The 23,181-nt window shown below is 38.5% G+C and overlaps 2 protein-coding genes and 2 pseudogenes across 5 annotated transcripts; 1 reads left to right on the top strand and 3 right to left on the bottom strand.

Annotated features, from left to right (window-relative positions):
* Positions 1-2,709: 2,709 nt before the first annotated feature.
* Positions 2,710-3,950, bottom strand: LOC147930333 (uncharacterized). The gene is made up of 2 exons (XM_087476818.1): positions 3,576-3,950; positions 2,710-3,174 (listed from the first exon to the last, which is right to left on the bottom strand). The coding sequence occupies exons 1-2, from the start codon at positions 3,948-3,950 to the stop codon at positions 2,710-2,712; spliced, it is 840 nt and encodes a 279-aa protein (XP_087332944.1).
* Positions 3,951-6,540: 2,590 nt separating this feature from the next.
* On the bottom strand, positions 6,541-8,215 carry LOC104731160 (uncharacterized). 4 transcript variants are annotated; one of them, XR_015575531.1, is made up of 3 exons: positions 7,558-8,206; positions 6,968-7,437; positions 6,541-6,803 (listed from the first exon to the last, which is right to left on the bottom strand). XR_015575531.1 is itself a non-coding variant. In XM_010450448.3 (3 exons), the coding sequence occupies exons 1-3, from the start codon at positions 7,673-7,675 to the stop codon at positions 6,834-6,836; spliced, it is 360 nt and encodes a 119-aa protein (XP_010448750.2). In that variant the 5' UTR covers positions 7,676-8,215; the 3' UTR covers positions 6,541-6,833. The 4 variants fall into 4 exon arrangements, 2 of the variants coding, with proteins under 2 accessions (XP_010448750.2, XP_010448749.2); XR_015575530.1 differs by having other exon boundaries at positions 6,541-6,875; XM_010450448.3 differs by having other exon boundaries at positions 6,541-6,842; positions 7,205-7,437; positions 7,558-8,215.
* A 5,415-nt stretch (positions 8,216-13,630) lies between these two features.
* Positions 13,631-21,046, top strand: LOC104733357 (bidirectional sugar transporter SWEET14-like; annotated as a pseudogene).
* A 987-nt stretch (positions 21,047-22,033) lies between these two features.
* Positions 22,034-22,591, bottom strand: LOC104731162 (S-protein homolog 20 pseudogene; annotated as a pseudogene).
* Positions 22,592-23,181: the final 590 nt, after the last annotated feature.

Consider the following 23,181-nt stretch of genomic DNA (forward strand, 5'->3'; position numbering starts at 1 on the left):
TACCCCTCTGCACCCTTCGTGCTGTCACCGACCTCCACCACACACGAGCATCTCCTGACAAGTAGAACACTGCCAGATCCACCCTGTACCGGTCGGGACACCTAAGCGAAAGGAAAATATCCTCCATCCGCTCTCTCCACTCATCCGCTACACTCGGATCGGTACCTCCTGAGAAATACCCTGCTCCCACATGCCGCAGCTGCTCCATCATCCGCACATACTGAGCATCCACAACCTCGGCCCCCGGCTGCACACCTGCCTGCAAACCCGCCACAGGCTGCACCGCTGGACCCTGCCCACCACCCACGGGCGGCACTACCGGATCCTGCCCACCAACCACTGGTGGCACAACTGCTGGAAGTCGCTGCAAAACTTGAGCTAGCAAGTCCATCAAGACATCCTCCCTGCCTGGAGCACCTCCCGCTGCAACCCCCACACCCGGGGCAACACCGTGACCGACACCGGGCCCATCCGCCCTGCCGTCACCCAAACCAGCCTGGTCTCCAGACACACTAGGATGAACCTGTGACTCCGCCACCTCCTCACTGGCCATGCTCTGGGTCACACTCACACTGGCCTCAGGAACCTGACCTCGTCCCCGACCCCGACCACGACCACGCCCACGACCACGACCGCGACCGCGACCAACAGCATCCTCACCCCTAACCATCTGTATCATCCAAGAACAGAAGGCTAAGCAAACAATAATTCTAATACACAAGAATCACAACTTACCGTGGAATCACAACACAGGCTCGAAGAGGATGTTCTAGGACTTCATGCCACACTCAATTGACCGACTCACACAATCAATCATAACATGGAATCCTAAACATCAATAGCAAAAGCACAATGAACCCTAGTCCTAGAACCGTAAGAGCTCTGATACCAAAATGAAACAACCCTTCCCGTTTTTTTTTTTTATATACCTCATTTACTAGTGGTCCCATACCCACTAACATCCTAACAACAATCAGTAACAGCGGATAACCAAATAAAACAATTCCAATAATATTCCAACAACATCATAATCCAAACAAAGAAATAACCAAAAGCTAACATCCTACAATGTTCCAATGACTTAATCTAGCAACCTAACATCAGCTAGACCACAATCAATCAAGCATCTAGAACACCCCTTCATCATCGCCTTGATTCCACGATCACACTTTGCCTTTACCTGCACATCACAAACAACAATTGAGATGCGTAAGTATTATCATAAATACTTAGTGAGGCCGTCCTCCCATCTACTGGGTTATACACACAAGCATATGAGACTCCCAAGTCAACAAACAACAATAAGACAATCAATATATCAAACCAGGAAAATAAGACTCGGCAGGTACTAGTGTCGACCGATGCTCAATCGGTGTCGACCGATGCTACAGGAACTGGTGTCGACCGATGCCGGAATGGTGCCGATCGATGCTACTCGAGACGGTGCCGATCGATGCTCCACAAAAGTGGTATCGATCGATGCCTCTTCTGCAGTCACGATCTGCGCGAAACTCAGCGACGAACTCCGATTCCAATCAACACAGAATCGACTCCTAACACGTCTAACCATCTCGGAATTCACTAGAAATCACAAATACAATGTACCCAAGCAAGCAAACACCACAAATAACAAGGAATCACACAAAACAAAGGAGATCTCATGCTTAGATCAACCATGGTCAAGCACTCACCTCAAGAACAGGAAGATTGAATTGAGGAACGTGAAAAACAACACCCCCAGAAGCTCCCCCTTCGTTTCCAGCAACAGCTAACACTTCTACTGCCTCAGATCTCTCCAAAATCTCCAAGAACAAGCCCAGAAAAACTCAAGAACGCTTTTCTCTCTTTTCTCTCTTTTTCACTCAACGGCGACAACAATGAGACTCTCCAAAACCCTTAATTCGTCCCTTAACACCTAAATGCGATTTAGGGATTTTAATTAACCAAAACCGAACCAATCAGCAATTAAAACGAACCCGCCCAAACCGGAACACTTGGTGTCGATCGATGCCACCAAGGGTGTCGATCGACACCCACACCAAAAATACACAAATTGGTTCGCGGGCGTTACAGTTCTACTTGTAAAATCTAAAGCTTAACCATCTCATTTGTGAACCCAAGCCGACATATAATTTTGTTCTAATTACAAAATCTAAACCCTAACCACATCGTTTGTAATTCCAAAACGACATATAATTTTATTTTAATTGTAAAATCTAAACCCTAATCACTTCATTTGTAATACCAAACCGACATATAATTTTATTCTAATTTTAAAAATCTAAACCAAACCAATATTTAACTTTCCTTAATTAAAAGTATACATAATTGTTTCTTTAATTTGGTTTGCTTTTTAATTTAATTTTGATTTTTTTTAAATGAAATATTAGATGGAAGATTCTGATTGGCTGAGAGAAGAGGGAGTGAATGGAGAGGTTCACTCGTATGGATGAACCTAAGTATTTTTCTTTTGAATAAATGTTAAGAACGAGAATAATTTTTTTTTTGTCAACAGCTTTAATTGATTAGCTTAAAACAACCAATGTGAAGGAACATCGTTTACAATAAACTCAATAGCGGTTTGGCCCGTACTTTACGAGCCAAATTATCCGCTTTGGAATTAGCTTGGCGAGAAACTAAAATTAAAGAAAAATCAGAAAAACTCCTCTTATCATTCTGGATCTCTTCTAGGTACGTTGAGAAGGCGGGTCACTCTGCTGGAAAAGACACCATCTTCACCAAATCGGAGCAGTCGGTTACAAACACCACATCTCTCTTGTTTGCTTCCATCATACACTTCATTGCCCACACCAAAGCTTCCACCTCTACATGAAGAGCTAACAAGCTACGACGGAGGTTTGCAGCCCCCATAGTTGGCGAGGGGTCTTCATAGCGGGAACAAAACCACCCTATACCTGCAAAAATATCACTTTCCTTCCAAGAATCATCAATGAAACACCTGAGACCCGAATAACCCGTGGTGTGTACATGACCGATAGGGAGTGGTTGCGGCTCATGTAGAAGTTCTAATTGAGCTGAAGTCCAAGCCTTTTCCTCACTCTCCGCAAGTTGTATAACATCTCTGGGATCCTTATCCAAAGCCTCAAAAACCTTCTCGTTCCTTGCTTTCCAGATGTACCATAACAACCAAGGAAACATGGAAGTATTAGCAACCTTTGGCGTGTGTCAGAAAAGATAATCCATATTTGCATATAACGACTCTGATGGGAACACGCTCGAAGCTGTTGGAACCTGAGAAAGCGCCCAAGTTTGGAGAGCAGGCGGGCATAGGAAAATGGCATGATTTATAGATTCTTGCGGATCGCCACACCGACTGCACCCTGGGTCACACCCTATACCTCGATTGTGTAAATTCCTCGTGACAGCTACACAACTAGAAAGGACTTGCCACATAAAATGTTTTACCTTAGGTGGAAACTTGACTTTCCAAACATAAGCTTGCAACGACCAAATATCCGGGCCACAAACCCCCACCAGCGGATCCTTATGAATTGTTTGGTAACCCGATTTAACCGTATATTTGCCAGTTTTGGTAAAATGCCAACCTAGAGAACCACAGAATGAGGGATCCTCAACAGCATAGCGCGTATCAAAGAGACATCTTCCAGGACAAAGGTAGTAGTGAGCAAGTCAATCTTCCACGAATTTGTCCCAGTGTCAATGAAATGGTCCACTGTAAGTGACGTGTCAACATTAGAGTCTTGTTGTAAAGCTGGCATCAGGGATTGAGCTGGTATTGAGGGATCTGTCCACACTGAAATGGAAGCCCTAGACCCAACTCTTTTAATAAGCCCTTTATTTACCAGAGGTCGAGCGGAGATAAAACTCCTCCATCCATAAGACGGGGAATATGATTTGATAGGTTCCAAAGGATCCGATTTACGGAAATACCAACCTTTGAATACTCTCGAGAAAAGCGAATCCGGCATCGATATCAGCCGCCATAATTGTTTGGCAAGGAGAACAGCAGTATTAAAATCATCTACACTCCGAAAGCCTAAACCACCATTCGCTTTGCTAGAGCAAAGCTTATTCCAGGTCATCCAATGCATGCCCCCCGAGTGACCGTTAGTTTTCCACCAAAAGTTTGATACCGCACTACTTAGTTTTGCTATGACTGATTTTGGGAGACGAAAACAAGACATCACATAGGTAGGTAAAGCGGTAGTAACAGATTTTATCATTACCTCTTGGCCCCCTTAGATAAAAGTTTTAAAGACCACCCATTAACCTTGGTATGAAGCCTTTCTCTGACAAAAGAAATTAGTTTTGTTTTGGACCCACACATGCTCTCCGGTAAACCTAAATAAGTACCCATCCCGCCTAAAGTTGAAATCCCTAAGACTGTTTTCAACTCTTCTTTGGTCTCATCGGGGACCTTATGCCCAAATTGCAGAGAATATTTTGTGAAGTTTATTTGCTGACCTGAAACCCCTTCATACTGTTTTAATATCCGTAAAATGACCTCACGTTGCTCCCTCTTAGCTTGGCAGAAAAACAAGCTATCATCCGCAAATAAGAGATGGGATATAGAGGGAGAGGTCCTAGCCACCTATATCCCGTTCGGCCTTTTGGATATTCGCAACCAAAACTTCCATGCACAACATAAATAAATATGGTGACAAAGGGTCGCCCTGGCGAAGCCCACGATTTGGAACTATCAGCCCTTGTGGCTGTCCATTTATAAGAACCCTATACCGCACGGATTGTATACACCACATGATCCAGGTGATCCATTTCTCACAGAAACCCATCTTACGAAGTAGGTGAGCAATAAAAGGCCACTCAACCCGGTCATAGGCTATACTCATATCCGTCTTGATTGCCATATATTTTGATTTGCACGAAGGGTTCGTGTGGAGGCCGTGAAACATCTCCTGGGCAATAAGAATATTATCAGAAATCAAACGACCGGCTACAAAAGCCGATTGAGTGTCCGAAATAATATTAGGCAATACCAGTTTTAACTGCTGACAAAGAACTTTAGAAATAATTTTATAGCCCACATTGCACAGACTTATCGGCCACATCTCCGTCATCCGTGTCGGTCTTTCCGTTTTTGGGATAAGACAAATATTAGTATCATTGAGACGTTCATCAAAGGTACCAGATTGAAGGAAGGAATTAACCAATAAGACTAGGTCCACCTTGATAATATATCAGGCCTTCTGGTAAAAAAGAGTTGTCATACCATCAGGACCAAGTGCCTTTTCCGGATGCATCATGAAGAGCACAAAGCGTTTTTCTTTTTCTGTAGCAGGCGCTGTCAATTTACCATCATCATGATCCATGATAACCGTGGATATCTCCTCCAAGGCATCCTCAAAAACCTCAGGATTTGTGGACGTAAACAGTTCGTCAAAATAAGAAACTGTTACTTGTTGTAAATCTTTTTCCTCTGTTGCCCAAACACCATCTGTATTATAAAGCCCAACAATCCGGTTTCTAGCACGCCGTTGTTTCGTTTGGGCATGAAAATATTTGGAATTATGATCTCCAACCTGCATCCAAAGACTCCGATTCTTCTGCTGCTAGTACACCTCTTCATACCGATAGGCATCCTTTAACTTTAAAGTTAGATCCAATATGTCCTCCGGAGTCCTTGCATCGTCATGTTGGTAAACATCCAAATCCCGTTTTAGCGTTTCAATGGAGTCCCGACCAAAGGGTTGGAGATCCTTTCGCCACCGAGAGATCGATCGTCGACAATTTGTAATTTTCCCGACAAAATCCCCGTCATATAATACCTGGGAATCCGTCCAGCTGTCGGTAATGGCATCCAGGAGACCTTCCTTACCTACCCACCGTTTATCAAACCGAAAGCACTGTTTCCCCCTAGGAATTTTATCTAAGATAGTGGCCACTAACAGTTTATGATCTGATGCAACCATTGGTAGATATTCCACAAATGACTGACCAAACAACTCATACCAATCCTCATTTGCCAATGCCCAATCTAACCGGCACCGAATTGGTTTCTTATCTCATCACCATCGCCAAGATAGAGAATCCCCGAGGAAAGGGAATGGGAATAAATATGTTTTCGCGTTTCAATTGGTATCTGCTTACAGCCTTGTTATTTTTATACTTTGTTTTAAAATTAAGTTCGTAATAAACTGTTAATAGAACAAACATTGATATTGGAATTCATATAACTGGAGGTTATACATGATTTTGGGAAATAAAATAACTGAAAATATGGTAAAAGAAAATAGATATGATAACAATGAGATGGTTATATATTATTTGTTTTCTTTCTTAGATCATGTAAACGACCTTGACCATAAGCTTGTAGTGGTAGCACTTCTCGCATGTGTTGTCAATGTCATTTAAGTTACACATGTATGGGGCATCATGGCCCATAGTGACTCTAAGAATTCTTCTTTCCTCATGTTCCCGATCCCATGGAGTCCAGTGTTGATGTTTTTTCCAGCAAGCATCAGTATCAATTTAAGTTATTATTCAACGTTTTAAGGGGGTGATCAATTTGCTCCAAAACAAATCAAGAAAGGTCTCAACTTTTTCACCAAAACAAAGAAACCCATTAATGCATTCCAGAAACAAACATGTGAACAATAAATTAGTGTGCTTCGAAAGAAGAAGAAGAAGAAGATGGCATTATTGTTTTTTAAAACACAACACCATGTATCAGATCGGAACTCAACATTTCCCGTAAAAACTAAAGAATCGAATCAAAACTAAACAATGCATGACCCATCTCTAAGCTTATCTCTGTAAGTACCACACATCCAGCTGATAACATAAACCCACAAAAGGAGCCGCTGCAAAACAACGACTCGAACAGTTCTCAATCAACGAAGCTGACAAAGTTCAATGGATGAAGATGATGATAACTTCAAAACAAATAACACAAAAACACTTTCAAAGATCCAAACCCAAACGAACGAAATAGAATTATATGGTTTTAGAGAATTAGAGATCATACTCAGATAAATTGATGAGTAGAGGAAGGAATTGCAGATGGGCAGTGACGAAGAAGAGATCAACCATCCACAAAAAGAATAAAACTTTATCAGTAATATAACAGAAATAGTCTTTCTCTTGTCTATTCACTAATCTATAATAGCTTATCATGAGAGCAGTTACTGCATATCTATACAAATTAAGCTTTTGTATAAAGACAAGGAAGCTCTGTTGTCAATAATCAGCTATTGACAATTACCTCTTTCATGGTAGATAACTCAGACTGCAAATGCTGAATATAACTCAATGCTTCAGGTGACAAGTCTCCAAACACTTGATGACTCAGTCTCTCTAATTCTTCAACACAATTCCCTAAATCCTCACCCACTCCCTTCTCAGAACAAAATCTAACATCGTCTTCCAAAGACTGATCCTCCTCCTTTCTAGGATCAATCGGTATGTCAAAGTTCCTCCTAAGTGATACACGATACTCTGCATTCCACAACGTATACTTAATAAAACCATAAAGAAACCAAAATCCCTAAATCCACAGTGTTCTAGAAATTAACAAAATTGTCATCAGACAGAGAGAGATAGATTCAAAATATATACTCGGTGATGATGGGAGAGATAAGGAAATGAGAGAGAGGCTGCTCGGAGATGGTAACGGAAACGGAGAATTGATCGGAAGGAAGGAGTCCAAGCATAGAAGAAAAATCGTCTGTTTCATGGAATCCTTAGCTGAATAGGATAAGCCTTAACAGACATATCAAGCGGCTGGATCCGATTCACCAAATTCGCAATCACAGTGAAACCGCAATCCAACTTAGACCGGCGAGTAGATACATACGAATCGTTGGAGGAAACTCTACCACCGCTGAGACAGCTAATCACAACGGAGGAGGAAGACAACACCACAAGATTCGGAGCATAAGGTAACAACCGGCAAGGAGACAAAGAGGAAGACGATGGTGGTGGTTGGTGAAGGATTAGCTTCTTCTTTGATAGGTCAGTAACACGAGAGAGCTTGAAGAAGGCATGCTAAGAACATATTCTAGGCTCGACTAAGAAGAATTCGACCATCGATGGGTTTAACATCATCGTCGGAATTGCTGAAATTTGTCGAGAGAGCCATGGCTGGGATCACCAGCTTTGTTTGACCATAGTATAAACGGCGAGGACGAAGAGATCGAGGAATTGGGTTTTTTTTTCCAGAAAATACATGTGTCACACTGACTCGAAAGTTCGCCACAAAGGCCATACAAGCCCCTTCAAAGCTTCCCACCGCTAAAATGGATAAATTCTAACTCCCGTAAAACTTTCCATATTTAGCACTTTCCATTTTTGGAAACTTTCCACTTTAAGAAACTTCCATTTCAGGAAACTTTCCTCCAAAAATCCCGCCTCGCGGAAACTTTGTACCCCGAGCACCACCTCATCTTGTTACTGAGTCACACAACCAACTACCCCAAGCGACCGAGTAACAAGAGAGATAGGCTGGAATACTCCATTCCCGCTCCAGCCACGGATTACAGATGGGACCTAGCTAGACAAGTTCAAGTTGCGGCTTGCTTCTCATACCACTTCTTAAGCCTTGCCTTCATCTTAGCCTCAGGCTCCCAAGTCTGCTCCTCAACACCATCACAGTCCCACAGGACTCTCATCAAAGGAATCTTCTTCTTCCGAAGTTCCTTGATCCTCCTCTCGAGAACCCTCACTGGCCTCGCCTCCACAGTCATGTTAGGCAGAAGATCCTCAGGAATCTTAGCCAACACCTGTTCACCCTCACGGAGACACTTCCGCAACGTAGACACATGGAAAACCTTTTGGAATGCACTCATAACCTCAGGTAACTCCAATCTATATGCCACTGGTCCAACCCGCTCAAGCACTCTGAATGGACTCATATACCTTGGACTCAACTTAGCCTCTGACAATGACCTGTTCGGACCCTGCAACATGGCCATCTTGAGGTACACTCTGTCTCCTACCTGAAACTCAAGATCTCTCCTCCTCTTATCAGCATAACTCCTCTGCCTATCCTGAGCCTCCTTCCTGTTCAGCTTGAGAGCTCGAATCTTCTCTGAGGTCTCCTGAACAAAACTAGCACCAAACATGCTCCTCTCCCCCACCTGAGTCCAGCATAATGGTGTACGACATGGTCTCCCATACAAAGCCTCATAAGGAGCCATCTGAATGCTCGCCTGATAACTGTTGTTGTAAGCAAACTCTACCAGATTTAGGTGATCTGCCCAATGGCCACCCCAGTCCAACACACACATCCTCAGCAAATCCTCCAGCATCTGGATCGTCCTCTCTGATTGTCCATCAGTCTGGGGATGATAAGCTGTACTCATATGCACCTTAGTGCCCATCTCTGCCTGAAATGCCTTCCAGAACACCGAAGTGAACTTAGAATCCCTATCAGACACAATGCTCGCTGGCACCCCATGCAATCTGACTATCTCTCTCACATATTTCTTAGCCAAGACCGCTGCTCCATCAGTCTTCTTAATGGCCAGAAAATGCGCTGACTTAGTCAACCGGTCCAGAATGACCCAAATAGCATCAAAAGTCCGTGACACTGATAATCCTACCACGAAATCCATGGTGATCATATCCCACTTCCACTCAGGAATGGGTAAACTCTTCAGTAACCCGCCAGGAACCTGATGCTCAGCCTTCACTAGCTGACACACATCACACCTCGAAACCCAACAAGCCACATCCTTCTTCATCCCGACCCAATGATAGTACCTCTTGAGATCACGGTACATCTTAGTCGCTCCTGGATTAATAGACAACTTGCTCGCATGAGCCTCTCTCAGAATCTCCTGCCTCAACTCCTCATCCTTGGGCACACAAACCCGACCGTGCACCAAGATAGTACCATCATCTGAGACCTGATACTCCGAATCCACATCCTTAGAGGCATTCACCAGCCCCAAATCCTTCTCCTGAGCCAACCGCACCCTACTCAGAAGATCTGCTCTATCTACTGCTTCCAAAGCCAACGGTTCCTGTGAAACAACACACAAGCTCAAAGCACTGATCTCCCCTACCAGAGACTCCATCTCCTACTCCTGAGCCGAAGCTACCCTCTTCCGACTCAGAGCATCTGCAACCGTGTTAGCCTTACCAGGATGATAAGCTATCTCCAAATCATAATCTGCCACAAGTTCCATCCACCGCCTCTGCCTCAAATTCAACTCAGGCTGAGTGAATATATACTTCAGACTCTTATGATCTGTAAACACCTGCACCTTTGCACCATAAAGATAAGATCTCCAAATCTTCAGGGCAAAAACTACAACACCCCTCTCCAAATCATGAGTAGGATAGTTGCCTTCATGCACCCGCAACTGCCGCGATGTGTAGGCAATCACCTTCCCATGCTGCATCAGAACACACCCCAAACCAACTCTAGATGCATCTGTATAAACCACATAGGGTTCTCCCTGCTCAGGCAAAGCCAACACTGGCGTAGTAGTCAACATCTCCTTCAGGCTTGCAAAGCCTTCCTCACACTCTTCTGACCAAACAAAAGGAACATCCTTCCCTGTCAACTTAGTCATAGGACGTGCTCTTCTTGCAAACCCCTACACAAACCTCCTGTAGTAACCTGCCAATCCAAGAAAACTCCTGATCTCTGTGGCATTCTGCGGTCTAGGCCAATCTCTGATAGCCTGAATCTTCTCTGGATCTACAGAAACCCCGTCTGCAGACACTATATGACTCAGAAAACCCATCTCACGCTGCCAAAAACTGCACTTGCTCAACTTAGCAAACAATTTCTGCTCCCGCAGCTTCTCCATAACCGCCCTCAAATGCACTGCATGCTCTTCAGGACTCTTAGAATAAACCATAATATCGTCGATGAAAATGATGACAGATACATCCAGAAACTCCTGAAACACACTGTTCATCAATCTCATAAACGCTGCTGGTGCGTTAGTCAACCCGAAGGGCATAACTACGAACTCATAATGACCATACCTCATCCTGAAAGCAGTCTTCCTCACATCTGCCTCATCTATCAGTATCTGATGATAATCCGACGCCTGATCTACCTTAGAGAACCAAGTAGCACCCCTCAACTGATCCAACAACTCATAATTCCTCGGGAGAGGGTACTTGTTCTTCACAGTAACCCGGTTCAAACCTCGGCAATCAATACACAACTGGAAACTCCCATCCTTCTTCTTGACAAACAACACCCTTCTTGACAAACAACACCAGCGCTCCCCACGGTGACACACTAGGACGGATGAATCCCTTACTCAACAAATCCTCTAGCTGCTTCTTCAGCTCTGCCATCTCTGCTGGAGCCATTCTGTAAGGAGCCTTGGATAACGGCGTCGTCCCCGGTTCCAGTTCAATGGTAAAAGGATCCGACCGAGATGGTGGTAATCCCTGCAAAGACCGAAACACATCCTCAACTCTTTTACTACCGGAATGCTGCTAACCGTAAACTTCCCCACTGGCATCGATATAGTAACCAAATAAGTCTCACGGCCCTTCTCGATCATCTTCCCAGCCTGAATGGCCGAGATCACGAGACTCCCCGAAGTTGGTCTAATACCCTGAAAAACCAACTTTCCTTCTGGACGCTCAAACTCCACTCTACCCCGATAGCAATCCAAATGCACCCTATGCCGATGCATCCAATCCATCCTGAGAATAACATCATACAACTCCCCTGGACTGATAAGCAAATCCGCTGGCCACGACTCTCCTGCGATCTGAATATCGATTCCTCTAACCCGTCCAATAACTCTCAGGAACTTTCCTCCCACAACTCTAACAACTCATGTACGCTCTCCAGGATCCCCACTGATCCCCGCACTCTCTGCACACTCCGGAGTAATGAAGCTGTGAGAAGCTCCAGAATCAAACATAACATGGGACTTAAACCCGCCCACCAACAAGGTCCCTACACAAACCTCATGTGTTGAGAACCTAACACTTTATCACAGAAAAATATAAAATCTGAACCTACTAGTATTCACAAAGTTTAAGTACCAGAAATTATACCTGTGATCGCTCCAGCACTAGTTCCACCAGCCTCTGCTGTCGTGTAAACCCGTGGCGCCTGCTCAATCTGTGCTACCTGCTGAGCTCCAGGCTGCACCTGCTGCAACGCTGCCACTGCTGCCGGCTGCAACTTGGGACACATGGGCCTGATGTGCCCTATCTCCCTACAATGATAACATACCCGAGGCCCTACCGTCGGAGCACTCCTCTTGGGACAACTAGCAACCTTGTGATCCTTGCTCGCACAACCGAAGCAACTCGCACCACTCGGCTTCTGCGTAGCCTCCCACTTCCTTTTGGTTCCCTGTGCAGGCCTACCGCCCCTGCTCGAACCACCCTGCTGTTGAGCCCTACCAGGCTAAACCGCTGGAGTAACCGACACTGACTGTGCCCGGATATCCTCCTCAATCTCTGCTGCAGTCTCAACCAGCTCTGCACGCGTAGCATAACTCCGCCCTCTATAGTGAACTCTCAAATCATCACGTAGAGCCCTCAAAAACCTCCTGATCTGAGCCTCCTCAGGCTCCATAGCCCGACCCCCATAACAAAGAAGTCGACTAAACTCCAAGTCCAGGTCCCGCACTGACCGTGTCCCCTGAGACAACTGAAGGAACTGCACCTCCAAACGATCCAATGCCTCTCTAGGAAACTACTTGCGGTTGAACTCCAAGACAAAGTCAGCCCAAGTCATCTCCCGCTGCACCCTCCTAGCAGCCACAGATCTCCACCACAACTCAGCATCACCACTCAAAAAGTAGACCCCTATGTCCACCCAGAACTCCTCAGGACATCTCAGAGTATGGAAGTTATGTTCCACCCTCGTCCTCCACGCATCCGCAACAGTAGGATCTACACCTCCCGGAAACTGCTCAGTACGCAACCGACCCATCTCTGTCAACATGCTGAGATAACGAGCATGGACCCCCACATCCGCAGCAACTAGCTGCCGCTTCTCCGCCACAACTGGTGGCACTACCTGAGCCCGAGCCTGTACCACTGGTGGTAACCGCTCTAACACTTGTGCTAGCAAAGCCGCAAAGTCAACACCAGGGACTCCACCCGCTGGGACTCCCACACCCAGGACCCTAGCATCACCGGCCACTGGAGCATCAACACCGCCCCCTCCTGCCACACTCACGGAATCCCCCGGAACACCCTGCGACTCACCAACACCCTCAGCTGTAACACTCTGGTCCTCGGTCTCACTAAAGGTTCGAAACTATAGCTCAACATTCTCTTCTACCGTTTTAAATGGCAAAACGACGGCGTTTAACTTACACTGTTATTGTTGACTTAATCCGTTAAATTCATCCGTTAGTTGACTTAGAGACATGCCTTATTTAGATAAGTCAACAAAAGTTAACGATTTAATTTAAAAGTCAACTAAAGTTAGCTATTTAATTCACCACAATGAAAGTTGATGCTTTTTTTCAACACTTTTGGTAAGTTGGGGATTTTTTTGACATTTTCCCTATTAAAAAACCATAGATATATCTGATTGAGACCATTATGCGATGTTCTTCTCTCTCTTATACCGCGAAACGACGACGTCCCTACCATATAAACTTGGAACCCTTACACAGGTTACCCTCTCGCTATATATAGTGTGCCAATGGCCTCGCTAGTTAATTCATATCGAAGAAAACTCAAATAGAGGCATCAAGAGTTGAAGATCTTTCTCTAAATCCCCTTCTCTTGTTTCCTTATTAGTTTTCTTCGATATATACTCAGAAAGATACTTGAAGAGCTCGCTCATTCGCAAAATAACAATGGCTCTAACTCACAACGTATTGGCAGTTACATTTGGAATCATGGGTAATTATTAGTATCATCAAGCATTCATAAACAAACACCAAAGTTATATAAAATTATAATTATATACTACTATTATATATCCTGTAAGGCTGTAACTATTATTGGTAAGTGCATATAAAATTTAACTGTACTATCTTTGAAATATGTATTTTTGCAGGCAACATCATATCATTCATTGTTTTCCTGGCACTAGTGCAAGCGTCATCTATCTCAAACACTCTTTGTTTCTTTCTTTCTTTTTCTTTTCTCATAATAAAAAAAATGTTTTGGATATTACTATTTTCAGGCCAACGACTTTTGTAAGAATCTGCAAGAAAAAAAGCGATTGAAGGTTTTGAATCACTTCCCTACGTGTCAGCGCTCGTTAGCGCGATGCTATGGATTTACTACGCTATGCAAAAAGATGGAGCAGGCTTCCTTCTCATCACCATAAACAGCTGTGGGGTGCTTCATCGAGACCATATACATCATTCTTCATCACTTATGCTAACAAGAAAGCTAGAGTATGTTTTAAACCTTCCCATTTCTTTTCGTTTATTAAAAACATGCACTTGTATTACAAAAAAAAAAAAAAAAGTTTAGGTATTTCACTGATGATAATATATCAACGACTTTGAAGGTTCTTGGGCTCTTGAATTTCTTGGGTTTTGCTGCTATTATTCTTGTTTGCGAGCTCTTAACCAAAGGATCGAACCGTGAGAGAAAGTCCTTGGAGGGATTTGCGTCGGCTTTTCCGTTTGTGTTTTCGCAGCTCCTTTGAGCATCATGGTACGTACAAACTTATGTGACATGTATAATAATAATAATATACATGCAAACATAGAAATATTTGTCTATGGTCTAAACGTAGCTTCTTTGTCTCACCTTTTCTGGTAATGGCATCTCTTTATGTTTACGTATAAATGAATAATATAAAAAGAAAGAGATCAAATATTTCTATGTTTAGATCATAAAAAAATAATAATGAACATAAAAAGAAAGAGATCAAATAAATTGATAAATTGGAAATAAATATAGAAAAATAAAAGAAAAGATAATATTATAAGATATAGAAATCAACCATAGATCTATATAGAAAACAAAGAAGGAAGTCATGAGATTATTTACAAAAGTTGTCCAACCAAGTTTACAAAGTCATATTTATGTTTGACTTATGATTTTCTTTCCATACCTCTCTAGTCAGAAAACTGTTAATTGTAATTCTTAATCTAGTCGTATTATTTATGATAGAGATAATGTATTTGAAAACTGATCCAATCAAATGACTCCATGCAATATTGAGTTTGGTCTATGTATTTTTCTTCTTTGTTTGATCTGAAGCTGTTGCAATATTGAGTTGAAAAAAAAATTAATATTTTAACATGTAACTAATAATTGACATATGGAGAAGTAGAGTGAAAAACGTTTCTTCCCCTAGTAATTTTAGAAACGTTTCTCTTCCTTTCTCTCTCTTTTTTTGTATTTTTTATTACTTTTTAATAAAAGAATTTCTGGAAGTAACAACCAGTAATAATAGTCTTAATATTTTTTAACCAGTTATCTCACCCCCTTCCTCCTCACGTAGGTCTGGGTATGCATTTTTCTTTTTGTTTAATTTTGTTTAGTCTATAAATTTATGTTATAAATGGTTCCCCCTTCCTTCTTTAATTCTCACATGATGTTATAAATTTGGGATTATTAGATTTAAAAATAATAAATAAACATCCTTAAAATGACAACCTACGCTATAACACTAGTTTGATGGCAGCAGAGTTTGATAGAGATAGAGCCATAGAGGTCCCCCTTTACCTCAGTTGTTATAAGAGAGAGAGGTCCCGCTTACCTCCCAAATACATTTCGTTTCCTCGTAAAAACAGATCAATTTTGCTACATTTTTGTAAAAGAAGTTGTGAGAAGATTAATAAAGGTTTCATAAAAACAGAAAAAAAAAAGAAAAAAGTATCTCTGAAACTCTTTTTTTTTGCCTTTCTCTCGCAGATTTTCATTTATTAAAGACACATCAATCAATGTTCTCAAATTCGATCAACCTTATAATCTGATAATATCTTTGAGTTTTAGATCGAATTTGGGTAAATATTGAACCAATATACTTATTTTAACAAAATTATGGTGGGAAAATGAAAGAGAATTAAAAAAAAATGGTTGAAGAGCGAAGATCTGCGCCGTAGGGTTTCTAAAAAAAATTGGGGAAGAAGATGACTTTGGTGATTAAGAATATTCACTTATTGGGAAAAAGTAAGATTCGAACCCTTATCCTCTCCACACTTGAGTTTACTTGTAACTACTGAAAAATAATAATGGACATAAAAAGAAAGAGATCAAATAAATTGATAAATTGGAAATAAATATAGAAAAATAAAAGAAAAGATAATATTATAAGATATAGAAATCAACCATAGATCTATATAGAAAACAAAGAAGGAAGTCATGAGATTATTTACAAAAGTTGTCCAACCAAGTTTACAAAGTCATATTTATGTTTGACTTATGATTTTCTTTCCATACCTCTCTAGTCAGAAAACTGTTAATTGTAATTCTTAATCTAGTCGTATTATTTATGATAGAGATAATGTATTTGAAAACTGATCCAATCAAATGACTCCATGCAATATTGAGTTTGGTCTATGTATTTTTCTTCTTTGTTTGATCTGAAGCTGTTGCAATATTGAGTTGAAAAAAAAAATTAATATTTTAACATGTAACTAATAATTGACATATGGAGAAGTAGAGTGAAAAACGTTTCTTCCCCTAGTAATTTTAGAAACGTTTCTCTTCCTTTCTCTCTCTTTTTTTGTATTTTTTTTATTACTTTTTAACAAAAGAATTTCTGGAAGTAACAACCAGTAATAATAGTCTTAATATTTTTTAACCAGTTATCTCACCCCTTCCTCCTCACGTATGTCTGGGTATGCATTTTTCTTTTTGTTTAATTTTGTTTAGTCTATAAATTTATGTTATAAATGGTTCCCCCTTCCTTCTTTAATTCTCACATGATGTTATAAATATGGGATTATTAGATTTAAAAATAATAAATAAACATCCTTAAAATGACAACCTACGCTATAACACTAGTTTGATGGCAGCAGAGTTTGAGAGAGATAGAGCCATAGAGGTCCCCCTTTACCTCAGTTGTTATAAGAGAGAGAGGTCCCGCTTACCTCCCAAATACATTTCGTTTCCTCGTAAAAACAGATCAATTTTGCTACATTTTTGTAAAAGAAGTTGTGAGAAGATTAATAAAGGTTTCATAAAAACAGAAAAAAGAAAAAAGTATCTCTGAAACTCTTTTTTTTGCCTTTCTCTCGCAGATTTTCATTTATTAAAGACACATCAATCAATGTTCTCAAATTCGATTGACCTTATAATCTGATAATATCTTTGAGTTTTAGATCGAATTTGGGTAAATATTGAACCAATATACTTATTTTAACAAAATTATGGTGGGAAAATGAAAGAGAATTAAAAAAAAATGGTTGAAGAGCAAAGATCTGCGCCGTAGGGTTTCTAAAAAAAAATGGGGAAGAAGATGACTTTGGTGATTAAGAATATTTCACTTATTGGGAAAAAGTAAGATTCGAACCCTTATCCTCTCCACACTTGAGTTTACTTGTAACTACTGTGCCACTTAGATGTTTTAACTTATTTTTTGCTTTTTAGTTTACATAATGAATAATAATTATATGTGTTATTATTATTATTATTATTATTATTATTATTATTATTATTATTATTATTATTATTATTATTATTATTATTATTATTATTATTACTATTATTATTATTATTGATATTATTATTATTATTATTTTGCGTATATTTGTTTTTTTTAAACGTTCTTCACTTATGTACGTATAAAAGGCAAAGATCTCATCTTTTATGTTTTCTTACTTCAGATTTTTCATTTATAATATCTATGGTATTAGACCAAAATATAAATTTTGTATTTTATTATTCATAATATATGAATCTTTCAATTTACAGTATGAAACAATAAGTTTTATATTTACGTGCTTCCTTTTTTTCATTTAGAAAAAAATATATTTACTAGTGTAACTAATAACAATATTCATATTTGTTTTTATGAATGGTTTCAGGATCAGTTGTTTTGGGTTTGGCTAAGGATTACTATTAATAAAAGGACAATTTGAGCCCTGTGAGAATGTCCACCTCAACCAAGTTCACACTTATCTTAGAGCATGTCACATAAGCAGCAAATATAAGAAAAAACCCAAGAAAACAAGTAAAAAAATTCGATTAAATTTTTCCTTTAGATTCTTCGTCTTCCCCTCTTAATATTGATCATAAATTTTTCGGATTACAAAACCGAAAAGCCTCACCTATTGCAAACAACAAACCAAATCAAGGGTACGTAATTTGACGAGCATAGACGATGAGTGATTGGATATAACGAAATGAAACGACAGCCCTTATGGTCATTAGTCGTACCAGAGAGATGGCGATGAAAACCCTCGAAAAGTTCCACATAAACTCAAGGTAAAACAAAGTCTGCAATTGCCCACAAAAACATCATTATGCTTCTTTATCTTTATTAATAGGTTAATAGTAGTTTGTTTAAATTTTAGGGTTTCTATCTACCTTTTGGAGTTTGAGGTTATGTATTGATAAGTAATCTTACATGATATATATGTTTTTCTGAGTTTATTGCGTTGTTCTGTTTTGAAAGTGATTTGGCGTGCTATTATTTTTGTTTATGAAAGACCTAAATAAAGAAAAGATACATCGTTGTTCATTTCTTTTTCTGCACTTCAAAGTCTAGATACCAATAAGAAAGAATATGTGGTTGAGTTATATGAATAGTTTATCCAAATATTTAAATTGTGTTTCATATAACTTGTGGATTGTGCTTTCATTCCTTTCTGAATCTGTCAAAGAAAAGGACGGACATGTTCATGTTGAAGATTGAGTCTTCGATTAAACCTGCAAAGAATAAGAACAATCATTGTGAGGCAAAGAATGAGAAGAAGAAGAATCACAAAAGATTGGAATTAAAGCGACCATAGAAGAAGAAGATGCAGAGAGGAGTCAACTACAAGAAAAAAACAATGTCAAACAATAAGACAAGTGAAACTGTCGTGACTTAAGTTAAGACAATAAGAAGTAATCGGGCTAATTGTTTAGTTAGACTCAAATGAGTGAATATGTTGTGTTAGTTAATGTCTAAAATCTAAGTGCAGTTTTTGATGCAGTGCAGTCTAAGCATGAGTAGGTGTGGCTTGTGTAAGAGCCTAGGATCTAGAAGTAAGGTCTAGAGTATGGGTGCAAGTAGAAGATGTATGTGCATGGATTGTAAGAGACATCCAAGCTAATACAGTATAGTCTTTATGAGTACGTACAATGTTTTCTGCCTCTCTAGAATAAGAAACTAAACGAAGTGTAACAAAGAGAGAACGAGGAAAAAAACCTCTGAGAGAGAAACAAAGGCTAAAAGTGGGAATATCAACAGTTCAACACACCTAGAGAATTAACACAAAATCTAAATGATTCTTATATTTGGTTATAATCACACATGCCACCACTCAAGAGAATAAATAAGAAAGCTCAAACTGTTCACCAGATTGTGCTGTAGCCTACTTATTATCTCCATATGAACATATCTCAGTCAATTGTGTTATGAGAATTCCTCTTTATATTTAGCGTGTTTTGATATTACATACAACGACACCTTAGATAATAGTCGAGTGACCATCAACAATAACTCAATTCCAAAGATATACAAAATTCAAATATTATATATTACTTCATATTTGATACGGTAATTTTTTCTTTACCTCAAATAATACGCTTGGTTATAATGTCAGATACAAAATAATGTAATTTTTACATATAACACAAAAAATCAATTTAGATTTTATAAATAAACTAGCTCAATTGTCAAATGTCTTTCCGGGCGTAGCTTGGATTTTCACAGTCATCATCATCATCTCGAAAGAGAAGACAAACCTCTGTGACCTTTAAGCAGCTAAAAAAAACATGGATGCATTCATTTACACCTTCCAAAACAAGGCAACATTTAATTACAATAATACAAACAATAGAAACAAAAAAATTAACAAACTAAAATAGAAAAAAAAATAAACAAAAAACAAAAAAAAGAAACAAAATACAAAACCAAAAGGCCATGCCTCAAAACAAAATTTACAAACAAAATGTAATCAAACACATTACAGAAATTTTAAACAAATCATTTTTTTTAAAATATATATATATATATGTAGATATACATTAACTAACCACGAAATATAATAACAACAAAATATAATGAAAAAGTATAACTATGCAAAAAAAAAAAGAAATCTTCAGATGTAATAAACCCTAATATATATGGAAACAAATCTTCAGATGTAAAGCAACCAACAACAAATAAAAACAAAACAACATTCCAATTATATAGTTTTAATGCAAATAAGCGTGAAACAAAACTGCGCGTAGCGCGGTATAATCTCTAGTATACAAATTGAGGAACTACGTAGTGGAAAATTTGATTGAAGTTCAAAGGCACCGTCAAGAAATCAAATTACGTGAAGTGCTTAGGCTTCAAATGCCTTTACTTAATGAGTGGTCATAATTAGACGCAAAAAACTCGGAAGCGTTGAGCAAGCTAACTGAAAACTCCATGCTTTGTCTGTCCGTTTACCCCTCCCCTCGTACATGGTGCCACGGTTAGATAATATTATTTCTTTTGGAAAACAAATTTGTTTATAATGTTTTTGATAATGAAAAAGATTAATCATGTGGAGGTTATAGATAGATGTGGTGTCCATACATGAAGAAATGGTCATAGCTATAGCCTATAGAAGTCATGGACGAGATCGAAGACGTCATCATCAAGTTTCTCCCACGAGTAAGTCCACTTTATTTATGTTATTGACCTTTTAAAAAAAAAAAAAAAAAATCTTATACACATGATAATAAGAAACTTGTCTTGGTGATTAAATATCAGCAGATTGAAATAATCCTATTTGAGCTGACACGATTGATTGGCATGTTCAATCAAGAATTGTTATATTTTGAAGAAGTAGAGAAGACCCTTTTCTCCATTCCTATCTTTGCGGTAAATCAATATCTCTAATACTCCTCTCATTATATTTGACCGGTCCGGTTTACTCTATAACTTTGAATGGTTTGATTGTTCGTTTGGAATTAAGCATTAAAGACTAAAGTGGTGAAATGTTTGTTTTAATTAACAGGCCCTGGAAAGCAGCTTGAAGGTCCATTTTCTCCAGAAGAATGAAGAACAGAGGAAATCTTTCCAAAGTTCATAATTTTTTTTCTCTAATAACTAAGAGTTGAGATATGTAACTAAATATTAATTATAATACATACTAGTGATATTTAAGGTCATAGATTCACATCTTTTGTTTTAATTGGAGGTAATGTAGTAGGAATTTAAACCAAAATGTTCATGGGAACAGAAGTTATCCTTGTAGGAGGAAAGAGTTTATGGTGGAAACACTGCATATCTCAATTTCTTGGTTTCATTGGATTGTTATTTATCTCATCTCCTATGTGAATATTCAACATCTCATTCATTGGTTTGTTATATATATATATATATATATATATATATATATATATATATATATATATATATATATATATATTATTAATAAAGTAATTATCTTTAAACTGTGAGTTTGCTTCCGAGGTTCTTTCTCTTTAGTAGTCTTAGGGGCTCGGTCAAATTGACCCAGCAGGGTTGTTCTAGGGTCCAAGGTTTTGATATTTTATAGCTACTATAGGTGTTAAGCTGATAGCGGGGGAAAGGGTTTGATATATTCTTTTATCTATCATTCTTTCACATCTCAATAATAGTAAAAAATACAGAAGTGGATGGTAATTGGTATAAATATAATTAACTTTTGTATTTCAGTATCTAATAACGTCTCCTCAATCTCCCTGTTTCTACTTTCTTCTCCAATTAACGCTATACAAATAAACCATTTTTGGAACATATTTTGGCTCTTAATTTTCCTAAGTCTTTATTATACTATTCTAAAAAAGTACATGATTGTATCAGATCCATACTAAATTACCTTTCAAAATCGAGACATAGATCTACATCAAAACCCCGTTCTTAAACCAACTTGGTCTAAATGAAATTCTTGTTCTTAAACTAACCGGTTTTCATCTCTCGTATAATTTGTAAATCTATGTCATGTTATGTTATGTCTCTTAAGGTTTAAATTTTTATATCATGTAGGGCTAAAACAAACGGAAAAACGAAAATAATATATTTTTATTCTTTAGCTTATAATTGTGAAATCTTGTTACAATGGTGTTCAAATATTAGCATTCCAAGGATAACATTTTTCTTTACCTGTTAATCTACATGGACCATCAGGTCTTATACTCCAAAAACACGGATGATGTTTACATAAATAATAATCTCTGCTAGTTACAAAAATTTCAAACCATTTCGATTCACTTCCCCATTCAAAGTGACAAAAAAAACTCGTTGTGCCCCAAAAGTTAATAGCTGTTATAAATCCCCAGGGTTTATACGGGGGTAATGATTGTGAATCGAGATCTTTGTTCTTCGATTTGCAGTGTAGTCCCAATTGAACATTTGGACCAATATCATTGATGATAGTAACATTTACTCTCGCCTCACATAGACAACCAAAGAGAATAACCATGAATGTGATACTAAACAGTATGTTAAATGCGTATGAGCCACACATTATGAATAATTTAAATAACAATTATGAATGTTTACAAAATATGAACTTTAGGTTTTAGCATCCCATCTTTTTATACGTACATCTCACGAAAGAATGACTAAGATTTTCAAAGATCTTATCTTATATTCCCTTCATTTTATCTAATATGATTTTATTTTAATTTATATTTTTTCTTCTAAAATATATGTATTTCTCACAAATCTATGCAAAATTAATTGGATTTGTTTTAACTATTAATATTATGCAGATTGTTTTTTTACTGGTTGAATTGGTATATTAAATTATGTTTTTGTGTAACAATAAAAAAAAATTCAATAATTTCTTTATTAGCGTGCATTAGTCTAAAAGTCATCTAAAAAAGGGAGGGAGTATAATAAAATAAGGTTCATCCATACTCACATGTGCCATTTGTCTTTGACTCTTTCTAACATGAGTCATTTAAAAAAAATCTCATATACATTGTTATCTATGTTTACTTTATTAAATAATATCATTATATATTATATTAATCCTATTTTTCCTATATTTTAAAATAAATAATTCACATAATGTTATTGTTAAAATCACTTTTGACATGTGTTATTTTAAAAACTCAAATACATTATCATCTATCTCTTTCTTTATTAAATTATATCATTATCTATTAAAATTCTTCCAAAACTAAATAAACCATAACAATACCATT

This window comes from Camelina sativa, chromosome 12, assembly GCF_030686135.1.
Source record: "Camelina sativa cultivar CO46 ecotype springtype chromosome 12, ASM3068613v1".
Taxonomy (NCBI): domain Eukaryota; kingdom Viridiplantae; phylum Streptophyta; class Magnoliopsida; order Brassicales; family Brassicaceae; genus Camelina; species Camelina sativa.